At 42.6% G+C, this 22,085-nt stretch overlaps 1 protein-coding gene across 2 annotated transcripts in view; it reads right to left on the bottom strand.

The window, feature by feature from the left end:
* Positions 1 to 22,085, bottom strand: part of LOC126281541 (leucine-rich repeat-containing G-protein coupled receptor 5-like) — a 685,956-nt gene that overhangs the window by 243,057 nt on the left and 420,814 nt on the right. For both annotated transcript variants that reach the window (XM_049980596.1, XM_049980597.1), the window contains exons 6-7: positions 14,639 to 14,710; positions 13,253 to 13,321 (exon numbers count right to left, since the gene is read on the bottom strand). In XM_049980596.1, the coding sequence (XP_049836553.1) occupies positions 13,253 to 13,321; positions 14,639 to 14,710 (141 nt within the window). The remainder of the gene's footprint in view (positions 1 to 13,252; positions 13,322 to 14,638; positions 14,711 to 22,085) is intronic.

Raw genomic sequence — 22,085 nt, 5'->3', positions numbered from 1 at the left:
ACTGACAGAAAAGAAAAATATACTCATAAAATATGCATACAAAGTATGAATTAGTCCAGGATGGCCATTACGTTAACCATATGTTTACTGATCCACGTATATTTCCAGATTATGATTCAGTTCTCTATATTTTTGTCACACACATATGTGATTAAAAAAATCCCAGATGACTAAAGTGACTAATCTGTTCTACTGATGTAGTGCTTACCGTTAATTTTGTTCTTATAAGGTCCATGCTCATAAAACCGGATTACTTTTCTTTGTGGATACAGCAGATAGCACAAGAAACATATTTAACGTTAGACAATGGAGTAACATCTCGACAAAATGAACTAAAAAGACGACCTTAATCCGGTATGACAAAAAAGTCTCGGAAGGCTGGGGAAGAGATGGGCACATTAACAGGCAGAAGCACAGTACTATAGGAGAAGAAGAAGAAGGTAAAATACTGAATTATTTTAACTGTCACAAACGACGCACGATCATCTAAAAGTACAATGCCTTTCACCCAGGTGATAAACAGAGCATACAGTCAGACACAAAGAGAAATAAAGCACATCATGAACCCGTAAAGGGAACGGGAACCGACTCATAGTATATTGGCACTTAGGTACTAAACTCTAAATACACTGACAGAGTTAGAAATTGCTACACCGTGATCACTGCGATCGAAAGTTACAAAATGGATATTTCAGAATTTGGCTTTTGAATTTTTATTAAAATTTAATGATTGTGTGAGTTTTGCTCCACTATTTTCAGTATCCAGAGGAGAAAAGCCTTTCCTAAATATGAAGAAAGATTTGAAAACTCGATGGCTAATGGGACTGTCTGGCATTACTGGCACTTTTCAGGTGGAGATCACAACACAGTATGCCCAGAGGACGTATGCATGCGGCTTATCTGCATCTTTCGTACTTCGACAAAGGTCGAACTACTGGCGCGAAGAACACGGGGCCATCAGCCGACAACTCACACGGACGGTAGATTGTTGTGCAATGACTGCAGAACGAATGGTGACGATCTCAGGACGACAGTGTGACAAGAAGAGCAGGTACGAGTCCTCCCACGGCATGGGATATCGTAGGATTGTTTCACTGATTTTGAGGAATAAACAGATAACAGCAGATGAAATTCGGTCAAAGGCTACAGGAGACGTTTCACCAAGTCGGAAACAGATCAGCAGAAGCTGGGTTGAGATTTCGACTTGCTATGTGTTGTTTAGCGATGACACCAACCCTCGGTCAACAAAGACTTGATTGAGGTAGAGCCGGGCTCAGATAGAATAACGAGTGGCGACGATGAATGTCGCTCCTGTTCATGGCGATCAGACACACGTCAACAGACGATCTGGTGAATGGGCACAAAAAATGGTTCAAATGGCTCTGAGCACTATGGGACTTAACATCTATGGTCATCAGTCCCATAGAACTTACAACTACTTAAACCTAACTAATCTAAGGACATCACACAACACCCAGCCATCACGAGGCAGAGAAAATCCCTGATCCCGCCGGGAATCCAACCCGGGAACCCGGGCGTGGGAAGCGAGAACGCTACCGCACGACGTCGAGATGTGGGCTGAATGGGCACAGGAAGTCACGATTAGCTAGACCTCACCTCTCTAACTTCAGGATCTATCGTGAAGGAAGAATAGTGAATCCAGTTTTGTATTTCGTGGCCAAGATACCAAATGGCGTACTCAATGACAATAACGAGAGCCCAGTTGCAGTTCACACCCAAAATCCCTCGAGGAATGTACGGAATCTTGAATGGTGAGCCCAGCTCCATAATTTGTCACCCGTAGAGCATGCCTGGCATACTATTGGAAGACATATACTTTCATACCAGCCTCCAGACAGCAATAATCGTGAACTAACGCAAAAGGGGAGACCTGACGAACGGGGCAAGATGCCTAACCATGTAGCTTTCTTTTTTTTCTAATAGGCAGCACCACACTACGTTCGTCACGCCGATACACTAAGAATCCAACAATGGGGACGCTCCCGATATTTCGGTGTGTGTTAGTGCTTGTTGTCTACATTACCTGATGTCTTATAATTTTCACGACGTCCAACGTTAGTTCGTGTGGTCTAAAAGGCATGATATTTGGTTATTCTTGGCAATCCATTACTATTTCAGACAGTATGTGTTTCAGAGTCAATGTTTATTCACGTCATAGTCTTGCCGGCCGGAGTGGCCAAGCGGTTCTAGGCGCTTCAGTCCGGAACCGCGCTGCTGCTACGGTCGCAGATTCGAATCGAGCCTCGGGCATGGATGTGTGTGATGTCCTTAGGTTAGTTAGATTTATGTAGTTCTAAGTTCTAGGGGACTGAGAAATTAAGTCCCATAGTGCTCAGGGCCATTTGAACCATTTTGTCTTAGTCTTGTTAATCCTACGTCAAGGGACCGATGACCTAGCAGTTTGGTCCCTTCCCCTGCCCCCCGCCCCCCACTCTTTAAACCAACTAACTAACCTACGTCACATTCGACGACTTTTAAAATAGATAAGTGGGGTATGATGACAGGACACGTTGTTGAATGTTTATACATGCCGATAGTATCTGTTCCCGTAGATGTCCACGCAGCTTTGCTAGAAATGAAACGATTATTAAATGGACACCGTAGCTGCAAACAGGCGTTGATGTACTTCATTAGGGAGATGTTGAAAATGTGTGGCCCGACCGGGACTCGAACCCGGGATCTCCTGTTTACATGGCAGACGCTCTCTCCATCTGAGCCACCGAGGGCACAGAGGAGAGCGCGACTGCAGGGACCCGGGATCTCCTGCTTACATGGAAGACGCCCTATCCATCTGAGCCACCGAGGGCACAGAGGATAGCGCGACTGCAGGGATATGTTCGAGTCCCGGTCGGGGCAGACATTTTCAACATGTCCCTAATGAAGTACATCAACGCCTGTTTGCAGCTAGGGTGTCCATTTAATAATCGTTTCATTGTTGAATGTTGCCCCACTTGCTTTCTGTTGCTTTATTTTGGTGATTATATGCATTTCTGATTTGTGGTGTGCAATTATCTGAGCTTTATGGACAACAAACTGTGCAGTAATAGTTTTTAAGGGGTCTTGACAACAAAAAATTTTGTAGCTCTGCCCTCTGAGTTACTTCATTAATTTATATCACATCACAGTGAGATCGAAGCTCCTTTGAATTTCCAATTCACAACGTGGTCCTTGAAACTATCCTTCACAGATAGGGACGAATCATTGGTTTTTAATGGAATATCCATCCGATCACGACATAACAGCCCGCAATTTTTATTAATTATGACATTCAGGCTTTGAAAGTATACATTCTACAGTTAACCTCACTGTGTATGTCAGAGCTGGGAGTGGCTGACAGTGAAGGGCAAAAAGGTTCAAGACCATTAGACGAGACGGCCGTTGTGGCCGAGCGGTTCTAGACGCTTCAGACCGGAACCGTTTCGCTGCTACTGTCGTAGGTTCGAATCCTATCTCGAGCATGGATGTGTGTGGTTAGCGCGACTGCAGGGATGTGTTCGAGTCCCGGTCGGGGCAGATTTAACCTAAGGACATCACACACATCCATGCCCGAGGCTCGATTCGAACCTGCGACCGTAGCAGCAGCGCGGTTTCGGACTGAAGCGCCTAGAACCGCTTTAAATAGTTCTAAGTCTAGGGGACTAATGATCTCAGATGTTAAGTGCCATAGTGCTTGGAGCCAATTGAACCATGTGACCAGTTCAAATGGTTCAAATGGCTCTAAGCACTATGTGACTTAACATCTGAGGTCATCAGCCCCCTAGACTTAGAACTACTCAAACCTAACTAACCTAAGGACATCACACACATCGATGCCCGAGGTAGGATTCTAACCTGCGACCGGAGCAGCAGCGCGTTTCCTGACTAAAGCGCCTACAACCGCTAGGCCACAGCAGCCGGCCATGTGACCAGTAGGTAAAGCCATCTTCACAACGTGCTGGGATCTTCAAGGTCTGATGCATTTGGAATTCATGCCTAAAGACACCACCGCAATCGCTGCAAGGTGCTGGGAGACCCTCAGAAAATTGAAAACACTAATTCGAAGCATTCGTCCGCACTTGGAGCACTCCCTCCTTCAGTTTGACAATGTCAGCGCTGCGACGACTGCAACAACCCGACGCGTGGCTTCACTGTCATCAACAATCCTTTGTACAGTCCCGACTTGGGCCCAACCGATATTCATCTCTTTACAAACTTTAAACAACACCTTCGAGAACTTCACGTTGATAATCATGAAATAGTGCAAGCTGGTTGTGGCTCTGTGATAAAGTCAAACATTCTATGGTAACGGTACCAACGAACTGGTCTCTCAATGGGAAAACTGTGTTCGTCGGCAGGGTGACTACGTTGAGATATAAACAAGTATACATGAAGAACAAAATTTGTTTGATTTAAAAAGCTTTAAGAGTTTCCACATGAATTTTTTAGAGGCATTACTTTTCAGCACGTCCCCGTATTTACTAGTCAACAAGGTGATGCTGGTGTTCAGTGGTAGGTTCCCTACAGCCAACAGCAAAGCAATCATCGACGTCCTCACGCAGTCAACCATGTATTTGATGTAATTCTCAGATTCTGACATCAACCGTTTCTTATTTACTTGTATTCATACCTTAAGAAGATGACATTTTACACAGACACTGTGACTTGCGAACCTGGCGAAAAACTCGTAATACACTGATGAGCCTAATATTATGATCACCTGCTAAAAACCTTTTGTTCCACTTTCTGGAACGGAGTATAGTAAGCGACACTCCTTAGTAGCTTGCATGAGGTACGTGACACCAGATATCTATGCACAGGTAACGCAAATCCCCTGAATTACGGGCCGAAAAATTTTGTATAATTAAAATTAGTGCTATATACCTTCAGCTGGTAACGGGCCCTCATATATATCAACGGGGACAGGTGAAAATGTGTGCTCCGGCCGGGACTCGAACCCGGCATCTCCTGCTTACATGACAGACCCTCTATCCATCTGAGCCACCGAGAGCACAGACGATAATACGACTGCAGACATCATATCCATATAAGTATATAGTTCTGGCAACACCGGCCATGACCTTCTTCTTCTGTGTGGATGCACACATATTCCCCCAACTCTTACGGGACTTGGTAAGAATGTCTTCCACGAGTAATGAGTGTGGTGGGGTGGGACACTACGAATGTAGCTTGTGGACACACCAGGTGAGAATGTGGGACTCATGGGAGGGGGGAGGGAGGGAGGGGGGGTGTGCGAGTTAGTCCCTGCAGTCGCGCTATCTTCTGTGGCCTCGGTGGCACAGATGGATAGAGCGTCTGCCACGTAAGCAAGGGATCCCGGGTTTGAGTCCCGCTCGGGGCGCACATTGTCACCTGTCTCCGTTGATATATAACAACGCCCGTTAGCAGCTGAAGGTATTAATATAATTCTAATTTTGTTCTAGACAGCTGCAGGTCAGACACCATATCCATATCAGCATTTTGTACAATCATCTGGCGCTTGATACCGTCCCAGATGTATTCCATCGAATTGAGATCGGAGGAATTTGTGGTCAAGACAGCAACACGAACTCACTATCACGCTCCTCAAACCAATTTTGCACTTGTGACGTGGACAGTTATCCAGTGGACAAACCCTACCGCCGTTGGTGAAGAAAGCCAGCATGCGTGGTACATGTGTATCCGCAACAATGTTCACATAATCCACAGCTGCCATGGTGCAGTCGGCTACTACATATCTCATAGATGCCTTAGTGAACGTTCCCAATGGCATAATACTGCCCCCAGTGACATGCGGCAGTAGCGCGGTGCATTCTTCTAGCAGCCTTTCGTCTGGATGACAGCGTTTCCAGAGATGACGATCGACCGATCGACTTGGTGTAACAAGAAACGAGATTCATCCGACCACCCGAAACGTTCCGATTGATCCACGGTCCACTCTCGATGATTCCGTGGACACTGCAGTCTTAACTGTCGATGTCGTTGGGTTGACATGGGAACACGAACAGCCAACCAGTTTCCCCATTTCTGAGATGCTCGTTACCAAGCGCCGTGTCTTAACAATCCGCCCTTTGTCAAAGATTGCTTTGGATTTTCCAACCTTCGGCAGCGTATTGTCTCTAAAATGAGTTCTCATTCGTCTTCCTTACTGTGTCGTGTGATCACAATGCCACCGGGCATATTCGACTGTTGAGGAACTCCATGTTTAACAACGTGCGCTGAACTAAGTGCTCAGAAACACTTTTACCTGCACCAGCATCGTACTGTGTAGTCAAATGTGCCACAGATCGCCGCCTTTCCACCTTTACATTACGGTATAGCCTCTGTGCACCACGTGGTACGTCGAACATCTTGTTGCCTATTCGTGGTTTTGCCGTCCAACAACCGCTTTCCATAAAATTAGACTTACATATTAATACCTTCAGCTGCTGACGGGGACAGGTGAAAATGTGTGCCCCCACCGGGACACGAATCCGAGATCTCCTGCTAACATGACAGACGCTCTATCCATCTGAGCCACCGAGGGCACAGGGGATAGTGCGACTGCAGGCACTATCTCGCTCACGCCTCCCGTGAGACCCACATTCTCACCTTGTATGTCAACACACTACATTTATAGTAGTGTCCTACCCCAACACGCTCATTACTCGTGGAAGACATTCTTACTACGTCCCGTAAGAGTTCATGGAATGTGTGTGCATCCGTACAGAAGAAGGTCATGGCCGGTATTGCCAGAACTATATACTTATGTGGATATGGTGTCTGTCAGAAAAAACAGACACCATATCAATATAAGTATACTTTCCATAAGTAGTATTGGTTGAAAAACAGTCTTGGTTGCAATTTTAGTTTTTTATTTTTCAGCTACGCGTTTCTCCTTATTTAGGCATCTTCAGGTTATCTTAATTTGGTATCTCTTAGAAGGATCTTTTAGTCAGTGTAGCCAAAGGGCATCGTCGAATATATCAGGCGAACATCGCCTTCGTTAAAGTCAATAAAAACTTTTCTAGATGGACGTGAGTGATACCAAGACCTGCATAACAGATTCAAATCAAGATAACCTGAAGATGCCTAAATAAGGCGAAACGCGTAGTTGAAAAATAAAAAAATAAAATTGCAACCAAGACTGTTTTCAACCAATACTGTTAAGCAATGGTTTGCTGTATGCCACATAAGGATTGGAAGACATTCCATAAATGTTCATGAGAGTACCAAGCGAACAGCTGGCCAACTTCACCGTTTATGAAATGCTCGTTCCCAGGAGCCGGGCCTTAACAGTGTGCTCTTTCTCAAAAAGGGGTTTGGATTTCCACTTTGCGGCACGTATTATCACTAAAACTAGCCTACATTCGTCTTCCTTACTGCACCACATGGTCACAACGCTACCAGGCACATCAGTTTCGCGGTAGGCATTGGTCATAATACTTTAGCTTGTCTATACATATTTTTGTAGATGAGACAGTTTAAGATTTGAGGAAGCAATCGCGTGCATTCAGTAACATGGAACTGTATTTAGAGAGCAGTCATGCTTTTCAGTGGGAAAAAAAGCATTAAACCGGTCTGCCTAATGTAGAATGGTCTCGAAACCATTTGGCACTTCCTGCCAGATTAAAATGTGTGCCAGACGAAAATTCTAACATAAGATCTTTGCTTTCCGGGACAAGTACTCTACCAAGCACAACTTGCGACCCGTCCTCACAGCTTTGCTTCCACCTTCTAAACTTAACAGAAGCTCTTCTGCAAAACTTGCAGGACTAGCGCTCCTAGAAGAAAGGATATTGCAGAGCCATGTCTTAGCCACGCCCTGAGGGACATTTCCAGAGTAAAATTTTCACTCTGCAGCGAAGGGTGCGCTGATATGAAACTTCCCGGTATATTAAAATTGTGTGCCAGGCCGACTCGAACTCGGGACCTTTGCCTATCGGGAGCAAGTGATCTAGCGACTGAGCTACCAAAGAACTGTCCTCACAGTTTTACGCAACAATATCCTTTCTCCACGAGTGCTAGTTCTGCAAGTTTCGCAGAAGAGCTTCTGGAATGTAGGACGTGAGGTTAAGAAGAGCTGAATATTTTCCCTTCGCACTAACTGAGCTACATTTTATTGGACACAGTCCAGCATGAGGAGGCAGTGACCGATGCCACGAATCTTGCAGCATGTCTTCATCATTGGTAACCTGCCACTTCGGTACGCCGACACGTGGCCGACATCAGCTTGCAGAGACACGTGCCAGCATAAGCCCAGCTGACCCCAGATAAGCAAGCTTGTCTGCTAGAGTCAATAAACACAGCCTTATCTCAGGTGGTCCACATACAAATCTGTTTCTACACACAATACATTGTCAGTCAACCGCACTGCGTACCTGTTGTCTTGTTCCCTTACTCTGAATCATTGTATTGAGCTGTGTGTCATACTGTTACAGTGTGCCATTAGAACATATAAGGAAAATTGAGTAATTATCTGTATGGCAGTCATTTGTTGGAGAACTTAAAAATATTTTATATCGGTAAAGTGACACGAGATTTGTTAATATTTGGTGTCTTCAATGTGTTTCTTTGAAAGTCGCATCGAGAGAAGGGACAATTTTGTCCCTCGTGACTTCCGTCTCGACACGACAAAGCAGTGGTGTAAATTCTTCCTGATACTTTCCATAATGTCAGTCTTTCTAAAACATGACCCCACACAACTTATATTTTACGAAAATTAAAATTACTACGTACATCACAGTTACCTCACTTTTGTGTCTTTATCCACCTCTACTTCCCTCTCCTCATTCACATTTTTCGGAGCACACATCGCCTCCTACGGTTCTTCTACGATTGCCACTGACCGCATGTGTCAAATAGCGTATAGTTGTTTGGAATTACGAAATTGGCCAAAAGTTCAACAGTGATGTTCATCACGGGAATTTTAATGTTTTCATGCCATCATAACGTATATAGTGGGCATCTAAGTGGCATTGCTGATGCCCAGTGGAATACATTTGTGTCCATTGCCTCTCTGTGAGCCATCTAGCTTCGAAGGTCATTCAAAAACTGAACAACACATACAACAAACTTAGAAGCTATTGCAGGGAACTAAAACTTCTGTGTTAGTTGGCAGCCTATCAAAGAGTCTTAGACATTTGTTCAATTATATTTAAGTAAACATAACGTGTTAGGTCTCAGGAACGGTGGTGTATCCGCTCGAAAAATCTACCTTTGCAGGAACAGTGTCCTGTGATCCGATTACGTTTTCTAAATGTGTACAGCCGTCATCAACATCCTTTCGTATGAAAAAAACAGTAGGACATTAGTTTCATGAAAAATCTTAGAAGTGGCAAGAAATGCGGAACCGACGAGCAATGTTTCAAGCGTCCGGCGGAAGTAAGGACTTGGGAGTATCAAGTTCGTATTGATTCACTTACCCGAGAACACCGACGATTTACAGTTGAACAAATCTCGAGTAAGTGTTAGCACAACTCATTCCACCTTTCCAAACAACTTGACTTAACACGAAACTTGTGCAAGGTGGCTTCCAGAGAGCTTACTGTTCATAACAAAGGAAGATATACTGCATTTACGACGAGATCACAAATCGTTTCGGCATCGATGGCCGTACGTTTTTGGACAGGTTTGTAGCCTGGATACAGCTCTCTGAGGCGAAGTCCAAGCATCTACATCTACATCTACATCTACATGACTACTCCGCAATTCACATTTAAATGCTTGGCAGAGGGTTCATCGAACCACAATCATACTATCTCTCCACTATTCCACTCCCGAACAGCGAGCGGGAAAAACGAACACCTAAACCTTTCTGTTCGAGCTCTGATTTCTCTTATTTCATTTTGATGATCATTCCTACCTATGTAGGTTGGGCTCAACAAAATATTTCCGCATTCGGAAGAGAAAGTTGGTGACTGAAATTTCTTAAAAAGGTCTTGCCGCGACGAAAAACGTCTATGCTGTAATGACTTCCATCCCAACTCGTGTATCATATCTGCCACACTCTCTCCCCTAGAACGTGATAATACAAAACGAGCTGCCCTTTTTTGCACCCTTTCGATGTCCTCCGTCAATCCCACCTGGTAAGGATCCCACACCGCGCAGCAATATTTTAACAGAGGACGAACGAGTGTAGTGTAAGCTGTCTCTTTAGTGGACTTGTTGCATCTTCTAAGTGTCCTGCCAATGAAACGCAACCTCTGGCTCGCCTTCCCGACATTATTATCTATGTGGTCCTTCCAACTGAAGTTGTTCGTAATTTTAACACCCAGGTACTTAGTTGAATTGACAGCCTTGAGAATTGTACTATTTATCGAGTAATCGAATTCCAACGGATTTCTTTTGGAACTCATGTGGATCATCTCACACTTTTAGTTATTTAGCGTCAACTACCACCTGACACACCATACAGCAATCTTTTCTAAATCGCTTTGCAACTGATACTGGTCTTCGGATGACCTTACTAGACGGTAAATTACAGCATCATCTGCGAACAATCTGAGAGAACTGCTCACATTGTCACCCAGGTCATTTATATAGATCAGGAACAGCCGAGTTCCGAGGACGCTTCCCTGGGGAACACCTGATATCACTTCAGTTTTACTCGATGATTTGCCGTCTATTACTACGAACTGCGACCTTCCTGACAGGAAATCTCGAATCCAGTCGCACAACTGAGACGATACCCCATAGCTCCGCAGCTTGATTAGAAGTCGCTTGTGAGGAACGGTGCCAAAAGCTTTCCGGAAATATAGAAATACGGAATCAACTTGAGATCCCCTGTCGATAGCGGCCATTACTTCGTGCGAATAAAGAGCTAGCTGCGTTGCACAAGAGCGATGTTTTCTGAAGCTATGCTGATTACGTGTCAATAGATCGTTCCCTTCGAGGTGATTCGTAATGTTTGAATACAGTATATGCTCCAAAACCCTACTGCAAACCGACGTGAGTGATATAGGTCTGTAGTTAAATGGATCACTCCCACAACCCTTCTTGAACACTGATGCGACCTGCGCAATTTTCCAATCTGTAGGTACAGAGCTATCGGTGAGCGAGCGGTTGTATATGAGTGCTAAGTAGGCAGCTATAGTATCAGCGTAATCTGAAAGGAACCTAATCGGCATACAATCTGGACCTGAAGACTTGCCCGTTTCAAGCGATTTGAGTTGCTTCGTAACCCCTAAGGTATCTACTTCTAAGAAACTCATGCTAGCAGATGTTCGTGTTTCAAATTTTGGAATATTCCATTGGTCTTCCATGGTGAAGGAATTTCGGAAAACTGCGTTCAATAACTCCGCTTTAGTGGCACAGTCGTCGGTAACAGTACTATCGGCACTGAGCAGCGAAGGTATTGACTGCGTCTTGCCGCTTGTGTACTTTACATACGACCAGAATTTCTTCGGATTTTCTTACAATTTTCGAGACAATGTTTCGTTGTGGAACCTATTAAAGGCATCTCGCATCGAAGTACGTGCCAAATTTCGCGCGTCTGTAAATTTTAGCCTATCTTCGGGATTTCGCGTTCTTCTGTACTTCGCATGCTTTTTCCGTTGCCTCTGCAACAGCGTTCGGACCTTTTTTGTGTACCACGGGGGATCCGTTCCATCTCTTACCAATTTATGAGGTATGAATATCTCAATTGCTGTTGCTACTATATCTTTGAACTTGAGCCACATCTCGTCTACATTCGCATAGTCAGTTCGGAAGGCATGGAAATTGTCTTTTAGGAAGGCTTCTAGTGACACTTTATCCGCTTTTTTAAATAAAATTACTTTGCATTTGTTTCTGATGGATTTGGAAGAAATGGTATTTAGCCTAGCTACAACGACCTTGTGATCACTAATCCCTGTATCAGTCATGATGCTATCAGTTCTGTATTGTTTGTGGCTAAGAGGTCAAGTGCAAGTTGCATCAAAGCATGCAACTGAATTACCCTCACTCAACTGTGTGTAACAAATTTAAAATGCAACCATCGGATAGGAAGCTCACAATTACCTTCTTTTGGAATGATCGTGGAGATATTTTTAGAGAATCAATGCTCAATCAAAAGCTTACTCAGGCATTATTGAGGACTAAGTCTACCCCTTGTTGAAAAGGAAATGTAATGAACAGCAGAGACAGCTTTCGGTCACATATGGCACGAGTGACGCGGGATACCATTGGCAGAGTGAGAGGAGAGGTGTTCTCATAAGCCTGGCTGATCCTGCAGTATTATCCATTTCGTTCGATGGAAGAAGCATTGCGTGGCATCAAGTTAAGAAGAAACCAGTTTCGAGATCAAGGCAAAGAATTATTCTCCAAGATGATAAACAGATGGCTAAGAAAGTGCAGAAGTGCGCAGAGGTTGTTGAGATTTACGTACAAAAACTGACCACAAATTTTATTGAGTTAATAAACTACTTTTGCACTACAGCTAGTTGTTTTGTTACTGTCTGCCCCTCGGATATTAGGCAGCCAAAATGGGCTCGACTATTAACGTTTCGTTGTAATGAAACCAAACTCAACGTTGATATTCTAAAGAAAGTTCCCGGTGAAGAGAGAATATACAAATCGATCGTCACTATGGTAAACGTTGAAGGGAGTGCGATCTTCCCTACAGAATTTCTAAATTCTTTCCAAGTCTCAGGAATGCCATTACACTGCCTTCGACTTAAAATGGGACTTCCAATGACACTACTTAGAAATCTCGACTCACCAAAACTATGTAATGGAACAAGAATTATCGTCAATTAGCTATGGAATATGGCTGGAAAATGCGAAGGACACACACGATTCATCCCCAGAATACTGCTGATCTGTACTGAACTGCCATTCCAATTTAAAAGACTGCAATTTCCAATCAAATTAGCCAACAGTTCCACAATTAACAAAGCGCAAGAACAAGCTTAAAAATATTTGGGGCATCAACCTTGAAGACTCCTGCTTCTCTCACGGTCAACTATATACAGGTTGCTCTCGAATAGTAAAGTCGAAAAATTTGTATGTATATATACGGCCAAAATAATAAAATGAAAAAGTTGTTTGTAAACAGGTACTGTAAATAGTTGCAATACGTTTTCAATCAAAAAAAAAAAATTCACTTCTTATTCCACAACAAGTATTGTAAATAGTTGTAACATGTTTTCAATAATTTTTTTACCTCTTATACTTTACAGTTTATCCTTTTATTCCAGCTACCACACAATATCATATCAGTTCCCTGAGTGAAGACGGTTACCCCAGCTAGAATAGTAAAACAAGGAGAGATAAAAAGTGTGCATATGCTACTCACAGTTCCTGTAGAGAAGTCAGCCTTGTGAGTGCAGAGGGTATCTTGTGCAGAAAATTGTCATCCAGATGCCTGCGAACAGGAGGTTTGCTTAATACTGCTTGACAACCATATCAAAAATATGTAAGTGATTTAAAATATGATGAACTCTATCATGTATGTCACACAAGTTACAGTTAAGAAAGCAAACTTTACGTTAATTATACATGTGAGACTGAACTATTGGATATGTGCCTAGTCGTTTACTGAAACCAAAATATGTCACGATATTTCAAAAAGAACAAACCGATTTCAGCAGGCTATATTTTCTACATGGAAACAGAGGACAATTTAATGGAAAGACTATAAGTTTTTGATTTTCATAAGAATTATTCGATTTTACAGAGATATATGCATGTGTGCCAACACAACTGTGGCATACTTTTAAAACATTTTTATTAGACCGCTTTTTTATTGGTTTCTTTGGCACAAATTTTTCAACAGATTTCAAAGATAACCTCCCCCTGAGTAAGGGACACGAAATTTTAAATATAGCTCAGAAGTAGATAACACAATATTAACTAGCCTTGTTATACCTCTGTTCAGTATGGTTGTGGGTGGGGTGAAAAAGATGGCAATGCCTGACATCTCAGCTACCCTGAAGAACTGGCGTGTTTTGCAGGTAGTATCAGAATGTGTTTCAGGCTGTAAGTGTTCCGAGGGGCATAGCTGAGCAGAGAGAGAGAGAGAGAGAGAGAGAGAGAGAGACATACGCATACATGGATGAAGCCATTGCGAAATAGTTAGTGTATTTATGTGTATAGCGTCTCCACAATGTTACCAGCAGCCATGCACTGGCATCTTACAGCTGGTGCCAACAACCTCTTACTTTCCAAGCCGAAGTTAAATTCTCCATCAGGTATATATCTTCATTCATGTAGAAAATACAGTCTTTTGGAATCTGTTTGATACTGTAATAATAGAATTGGAAGGAAAATCAGCATTGGCCGTATTTTGTTGTTTTATTGTCACCAGACTCAATTTTCACTTAGTGACCATCCTCAGTGCTGTAATATACAATTAAAATTGGTAGGCACTGGTATCAAGCTGTAACCACAAGCTCTAAGCTTGATTTTGCTGACAATAAAACAACAAAATGCTGATTTTCCTTCCAATTCTATCCACTATTTGGTCGTGGTGCACACAACACTCCATGGAGTCGCCAACCAATAAAACTCTAATAATATTGCTCATTCTAATTATAAATACTAATATGTGCTTTTAAGATGTTCCTCATCTGAATAAGTCTTACTGACTTCACTAAATAAAGTTCATCCCTTTAGAATCTAAGCCAATCTGACAATAGCGTTCTTCGCTCTCTAAACTGTAATAAATAGTTTAGAAACTTACAGAGATCTCAGAGAAGTCACATTCTGGAAGGCGTCGTCATCGATAGTTGTGATCTGGTTCCTCTTCATGACTCTGCAAGAACAGAAATGTTTTATGAAATGCATTGAACGCTGATACTCTATGTATTCGGTCTCTGGGTAGGAGTTATCAATTTTTTGCATGAATTTTTCCTCCGTAACCATTTCAAGTAGCAAATAACACTGATTTTCCGCTTCAGGCACTCTTGGTCTATGGAGCGCCTCTAAGCCCAATGCAAAGGCAATGCTATCTGTGTCTTTATTTCTGTTTACGCCTGGAGATGCGTTTGCGGCACACAAGCGACATGTTTTTGCAGGCTTCGTTGAGACAAGAAACCAAAAATATACACAAGCTTTTCACTTTCATAATCACAGTTACTGTTTCGTCACTAGTCCTAAACAATACAAAACCACCAAGTCTCACTGGTCGCATGCTTCAGATATAAACACAATTAAAGATTTAAACAAAACAAATTCACCTGATGACAAAAGCATGAACATCGGAATACATACTTAATTTGAATAAAAAGTGAGTGTCATATGAAATCGGTATTATTACTTGTCATTCGATACAACAGTCCACTATAAAATAAGTACGCAGTATATATATATTCAGTAATATGAAAAGTTTGGAACAAAGACCCAACACCGTTTCTCGATTATTACAAGTGAAATGTCACCAATTTCTATGGGAGCGCTATTCAGAGAAGATGAACCCTTAGATACGTCCACATCAGTATACATATCTGTCAGTAAAACAAAAAGAAGAATGCTTCTCTGGCAAAAGCGTCGGATATTAAAAGTAAACAGATATTTAGTATTAATTCTGTTATAGTCTAGGACTTCAGCAAGAAGTACAGTATTTCCGAGACATTTAACTTTTAATGATGTAAATTTCTGCCGCGGCATCTGCTGAGGTGTTTTCCTTTTTTCTTTCTTTTTTTCATATTGGAGGGAAATGGTGAGCTGCAGGAGAGCCAGTAGTTGCAGTTCATATTATGGTGGTACAATTTATTTAGGAGACTTTGGGTGCTTATTTAATTTCTATAAGTTGTTGTTGATGGATGAGAGAAAGATGTTCTTATTTTTATCTTCTTACTTATGAATCATGGTGTTCGGCTCACGGCTGAGGGATCACATTTACACACTTCATATATAGTATCATACACACAATACCTTTCCCCTCGCTGCATTTGCGAGTGGAACAGAAAGCTGAATAATTAGCAGTGGCACAAGATATCTTCGGCCATGCAACGTATGGTGACTTGCGGAATATGCGTATCTAGACATAGATGTATATGTCGTGTTTAACCCAGCCGTTCTAGTTCTTTACCCCAACAGAACCGGCACAAATCCTTCAGTTGTCCCTTTTTACGCAACCAATCACACAGTACGAGTTAACTACGTAGAGATATGTTTCAGAAGTATTAATATTTTATAGTGTCTGCTCCACATGCAAATGAAAATTGTTCACATTGGTGTTGCCATGAATTATTTACCGTGACCAGAAAGTCGTCTGATCTGCGTTATAGAAGAATACTTTGCTTCAATGTATTATAGACAAAACGCTTTTTTGTAATCAGCCTCTGAGAAAATAAGAAGACATATACGATTTACACACCGTACAATAACCATCAGAACAACCATCAATATGATCCTCAGTTGCAAATGTTCTTCAAATTAAACTATGTGTACATTTATTCTCTTAGAAAATTTGTAATGAATAATCCATCGAAGTCTGAGAATAGCTTAGATATTCATACCGGCAACACTAGAAGAAAAAATCAATCTAGCTTAAGCGCAGAGAGGGCTGATGTATTCAATTGTAAAACCCTCTGGTCTACCCATGGAAATAACATGCCTGACAGTGGCAGAAGTGTTATCAAATGTAAGTTAGAGATGTTTCTCTTTGACAACTGCTTCTGTACCATGGAGAAATTCTTGAGTAGGGGTAATTAGTAATTTTTTAAGGAAAAAAGACCTGTAAATGGTCAGCATGTAGCTATGTAAATAAAATTGGTTTTTTATTTTTTGTTTTTGTATAAAAGTATTCTATGGATTGTTCAGTTTACACCTTCCACACTTTAAAGTTTATCGTGAATTTGATCTATGCAACAGGTAACTAACAGGAGGCCTCCTGAGAGAAGCAATGACATCTTCTAGCTTTATTGAGGATAGACTTATCGAATTAATGCTGCAACGGCGTTATGGCGTTTGTAACCGGAAAAAGTGTTGAAAATGTTTCCATCTACAGCTATAAGTAATTAACTACTACTTAACTGCAGTTTCTTTTCATCAGTCTTCTAACTTAGTTGATCCTCATCTCAAACAGCACTTGCACTCCAACATCCTCAGGTATTTGTTAGTTATCTTCCAACCTCAGTCGTCCCCTACATATTTTACACTCCACGATTCCCTCATGTGTCACGGATGTTCTTACCGTATATATTAACATTTGTGCTATCAATCTGTTTTTCTTGTCTTTGTTTTACATGTTTCTCTCCTCGTCGATTCTGCGGAGGACCTCATTTCTTACGTTATCAGTCCACTTTGTTTTTGTCTTAACATTGCACTCTTCGTGTTGACGCCCATCTTTATAACTGTCACCAAAGGTTGTTTTGAGTTTTCTATATTCTGAATTAGATCTTCCGACGTCCAGTTCTTTTTAGATTTCTTCACATTTTTTTGGAGCCATTACGCTCTGCTTCCCTTCGCTTCCTATTTATTTAATTACTAAGTGACTTGCACTGTTGTATTGCACTCATCCCCTGAATATTTTTGGACCTCGCTCTTTCGTCGGTCAACTGCAACACTTCTTCTATTACTTAGCTGTTACCTTCTTTGCATCTGCACTATGTGATCAAAAGTATCCGGACACCCCAGAAACATACCTTTTTCATATTAGGTGCATTGTGCTGCCACCTACTGCCAGTTACTCCATATCAGTAGTCATTAGACATTGTGAGAGAGCAGAATGGGGCGCTCCGCGGAACTCACGGACTTCGAACGTGGTCAGGTGATTGGATGTCACTTGCGTCATACGTCTGTACGCAAGATATCCACACTTCTAAACATCCCTAGGTCTACTGTTTGCGTTATGATACTGAAGTGAAGGGACACACACACCACAAAAACGAACAGGCCGACCTCGTCTGTTGACTGACAGAGACCGGCGACAGTTGAAGAGGATCGTAATGTGTAACAGGCAGACATCTATCCAGACCATCACACAGGAATCCCAAACTGCATCAGGGATCCACTGCAAGTACTATGACAATTAGGCGGTAGTTGAGAAAACTTGGAATTCATGGCCGAGCGGCTGCTCATAAGCCGCACATCACGTCGGTAAATGCCAAACGACGTCTCGCTTGGTATAAGTAGCGCAAACATTGGACGATTGGACCGTGTAAAACCATTGTTTGGAGTGTCACGGTACACAATGTGGCGATCCGATGGCTGGGTGTAGATATGGCGAATTCCCTGTGAACGTCATCTGCCAGCGTGTGTAGTGCCAGCAGTGAAATTCGAAGTCGGTGGTGTTATGATGTGGTCGTGTTTTCCATGGAGGGAGCTTTCACCCCTTGTTTTGCATGGCACTATCACAGCACAGGCGTACATTGATGTTTTAAGCACCCACTAGCTTCGCACTGTTGAAGAGGAATTCGGGGATGGCGACTGCATCTTTCAACACGATCGAGCACTTGTTCATAAAGCACGGCTTGTGGCGGAGTGGTTGCACAACAATAACATCCCTGTAATGGACTGCCTGTACTGAGTCCTGACCTGATTCCTACAGAACATCTTTGGGATGTTTTGGAATGCCGACTTCGTGCCAGGCCCCACCGACCGACATCGATACTTTTCCTCAGTACAGTACTCAATGAGGAACGGGCTGCCATCCCCAACAAACCTTCCAGCACGTGACTGAACGTATGCCTGCGAGAGTGGAAGCTGTTGTCAAGGCTAAGGCAGGGCCAACACCATACTGAATTGGAGCATTACCAACGGAGGGCACCAAGAACTTATAAGACATTTTCAACCGGGTGTCCGGATACTGTTGATCACATAGTACATTTTTGCGTGACCGACTTTTGTAAATACCGTTTCTAGAGATGTCCGTTCCTCTTCAACTGGATTACCTACTGTAATATTATCGTCGTATCTACATCCTCAGACAAATTCAGGTGCGCCTCATCATTACTTCATCACCCCTCTTCTTTCCCCACTGATTCTTCCGAACTATCCTTTTAAACTACAGTCTGCTGTTCATCATTACTAAACTGGGGCCATAATCTGTATTAGCTGCTGGGTACTGCTCTGAATACCCAATACCTGATTTAGAAATCTTTGTTCGACCATGATGTAATGGAGCTGGAGCCTTCCGTGCATCTTCCAATACCTTCACCTCTTGTGATTTTTCAACCGTGTGTTACCTACTATTCGCTGAAATCTGTTTCAGAACGCAGTCTTTCTCTTCTTTCACTTTTACTACCAAGCCCTTTTTCTCCTATTAATATTTCCTCTATTCGCTCCCCTACTATAGCGTATCCAACCTTCTTCATTAGAGGTTTATAATCACCAATTTTAGCACACTGGACTCGCATTCGGGAGGACGACGGTTCAATCCCGTCTCCGGCCATCCTGATTTAGGTTTTCCGTGATTTCCATAAATCGTTTCAGGCAAATGCCGGGATGGTTCCTTTGAAAGGGAACTGCCGATTTCCTTCCCCATCCTTCCCTAACCCGAGCTTGCGCTCCGTCTCTAATGACCTCGTTGTCGACGGGACGTTAAACGCCACTAACCTAACCTAATCTCCAATTATATACTGGATTGCCCATCCCATATCCTATTTTATGTTCTCTGTCTCTTCACCTTCCGTTTGCGACGTCGGCATGTTAGTGAATTATTGTTGTTAGCATTAGTTTGTTGTCGTTACCTAACTTTGGTAAGAGACGAAATGTCGGCCGCTGTGGCCGAGCGGTTCTAGGCGCCTCACTCTGGAACCGCGCGACCGCTACGGTCGCAGGTTCAAATCCTGCCTCGGGCATGGATGTGTGTGATGTCCTTAAGTTAGTTATGTTTAAGTAGTTATAAATTGTAGGGGACTGATGACCTCAGATGTTAAGTCCCATTGTACTCAGAGCTGTTTGAACCATTTTTAAGAGACGAAATACTTCAGTTGATCGACAAAAGACGGAAGTACAAAAATTTCATGGAAAAGCAGGAAAACAACAATATAAATCCCTTAGGGAAGAAATAAAAAGCAAATAAAAGGCAGCAAAGGTGAAATGGTTGCATGAAGGATGTGAAGAAATCGAAAAAAATGATCGTCGTGAGAACAGCATACACAAAAGTCAAAACAACTTTCTAAATGGTAATTCCACTGTTTCCAGAGGAGAGAGCGGATAGGTGGAAAGTGTACAGTAACAGTCTCTGTGAGGAGGAAGACTTATCTGATGACGTAGCAATCGATGGGATGACATAGAGGACCCGCAAGACTGAGGAAAATTCAAGACACGTTCGTAAGATTTGACCACCTAGACACACTGTTCGACAGTGTAAAATGGTTCAAGTTGTTTGAAATTCTGTGAAAAATAGGTGTACGCTGTAGGGATATGAGAGTAATATACAATACGTACAAGAACGAAGGTGGAGCAATAAGACTGGAAGACCAAGAACAAAGTGCTCGGATGAGAAAGGTCAGTCAGGAGTGTAGTCCTTCACTCCTACTGTAGTGTGGAACTAAAATTCAAAGTGAAAGGATACCAATTACAATACTGACTTATGACATTGCTATCTTAAATGAAAGTGAAGAAGAATTACTGGATCTGGTGAATGGAATGACCAGTCTGATGAATACAGAATGTGCATTGAGAATAAATGGAAAGAAGACGAAAGTAATGAGATGTAGAAAAATTAGAACAGCGAGAAATTTACAATGGAAATTAAGGATCAGGAATAACACGAAATTAAGGAATTATTCTACACTGTAAGCATAATTACATATGACGGACGAAGCAAGGAGAACATAAGAAACAGACTATCAGAGACAAAGATGGCATCTGTGGCCGAGAGAAGTCTAGTAGTATCAAACATTGGCCTTGATTTCAGCGAGAATTTTCTAAGAATGTACGTTTGAAACACAGTACTGTATGGTAGTGTATAATGGACAGTGGGAAAACCGGAACAGAAGAGAATCGAAGCGTTTGAAATGTGGTGCTGCAGAATAACGTTGACAATCAGATGGGTGTATAAAATAAGGAATAAGGAGGTTCTACTCAGAATCGCCGAAAGAATTAAGTCCAGAATTTTGACATTCCACATCCCGACGGCTAGAGCACTATTCTCTAGTTAGTTATTTAATTTTTTGGTAGTTCCCACCTCTCACGTTTTAGTCCCCTCCCCGCGATATGAATGGGGGACTAATCTGGAATCTTTTCCCAATGGAGAGATCAGCGTGTCAATTGTTCAGTTACGGGGCACATGTGGTTATATATTATGTCTCTTAAATGCAGTATTTTCCATTGTCCTCTGCATTGTCATGCCCCTAATCGTTGTTGATTCATCCGTCTTTTAGGGGCAGTTTCCAACCCCAAGAGCAAGAGAGCCTCAAATACTGTCCGCTCCTCCACCCTTTTCGACAAGGACATTGGGAGAGGGACGATGAATCCTTATACTGGAAGTCTTCGTCCTTTAATAAAAAAAATTTGCATTGGCTCTGATCGAACCTGAGACTCACGATGTCCTAGTTTACTTCCAAATAACACTACCAGTTCAGTAACAGTATACTAAAATGTATTCACATATTTTGACGATATCCTGACAAATGATTAGGGTGGTGAGTATTATATTCAAATGTTTTATGCTTCTGATGCCATACTTTGACTTGCTCTGCACCCGCGAGAATAATCCCGTTTTTAGGTCTATGGAACGACAAGTGAATCTAAGCTAACCACTAGACCGAAGTGTTCAGTATCCAGAGAAATATTTATTTCCTTATTAGCTGTCAATTTCAATCGCTTCGACTACGCTAAAGATCCGCCACTCAGTGAGGTGGTATTGTCAGGAGGTGTGGCTAATAGGGCACAGGTACGTGGAAACTACTGCAATTACAGTCGTTGGGAGCTTACTGTAGTTAAATCTGAGATATGCCAACGATCAGAGAACGTTGAGTAACAGCGAAAATATCCACAGCGCCATCGCTGCCAGCGATCACTGCGCGTATATTCGCTGTTCCGCTCCGCCGCCCAGCCCGGCGTTAAGTGTGGAACCAGTACGTGGAGATGATATCGCAACAGCATTCCACAACTTTCCGGTCTCTGCTGGACACGCTCCTGATGACGCGATAAGCATCTGAAGCGGGCGCTAAGTGTAGTGGAACAGCATATGCCTCTGCCATCGGCTGTCACTTTGCTCGACAAAGGTCGGA

Source organism: Schistocerca gregaria, chromosome 7 (genome assembly GCF_023897955.1).
Source record: "Schistocerca gregaria isolate iqSchGreg1 chromosome 7, iqSchGreg1.2, whole genome shotgun sequence".
NCBI lineage: Eukaryota > Metazoa > Arthropoda > Insecta > Orthoptera > Acrididae > Schistocerca > Schistocerca gregaria.
This window is presented reverse-complemented; position numbering and strand designations above follow the sequence as displayed.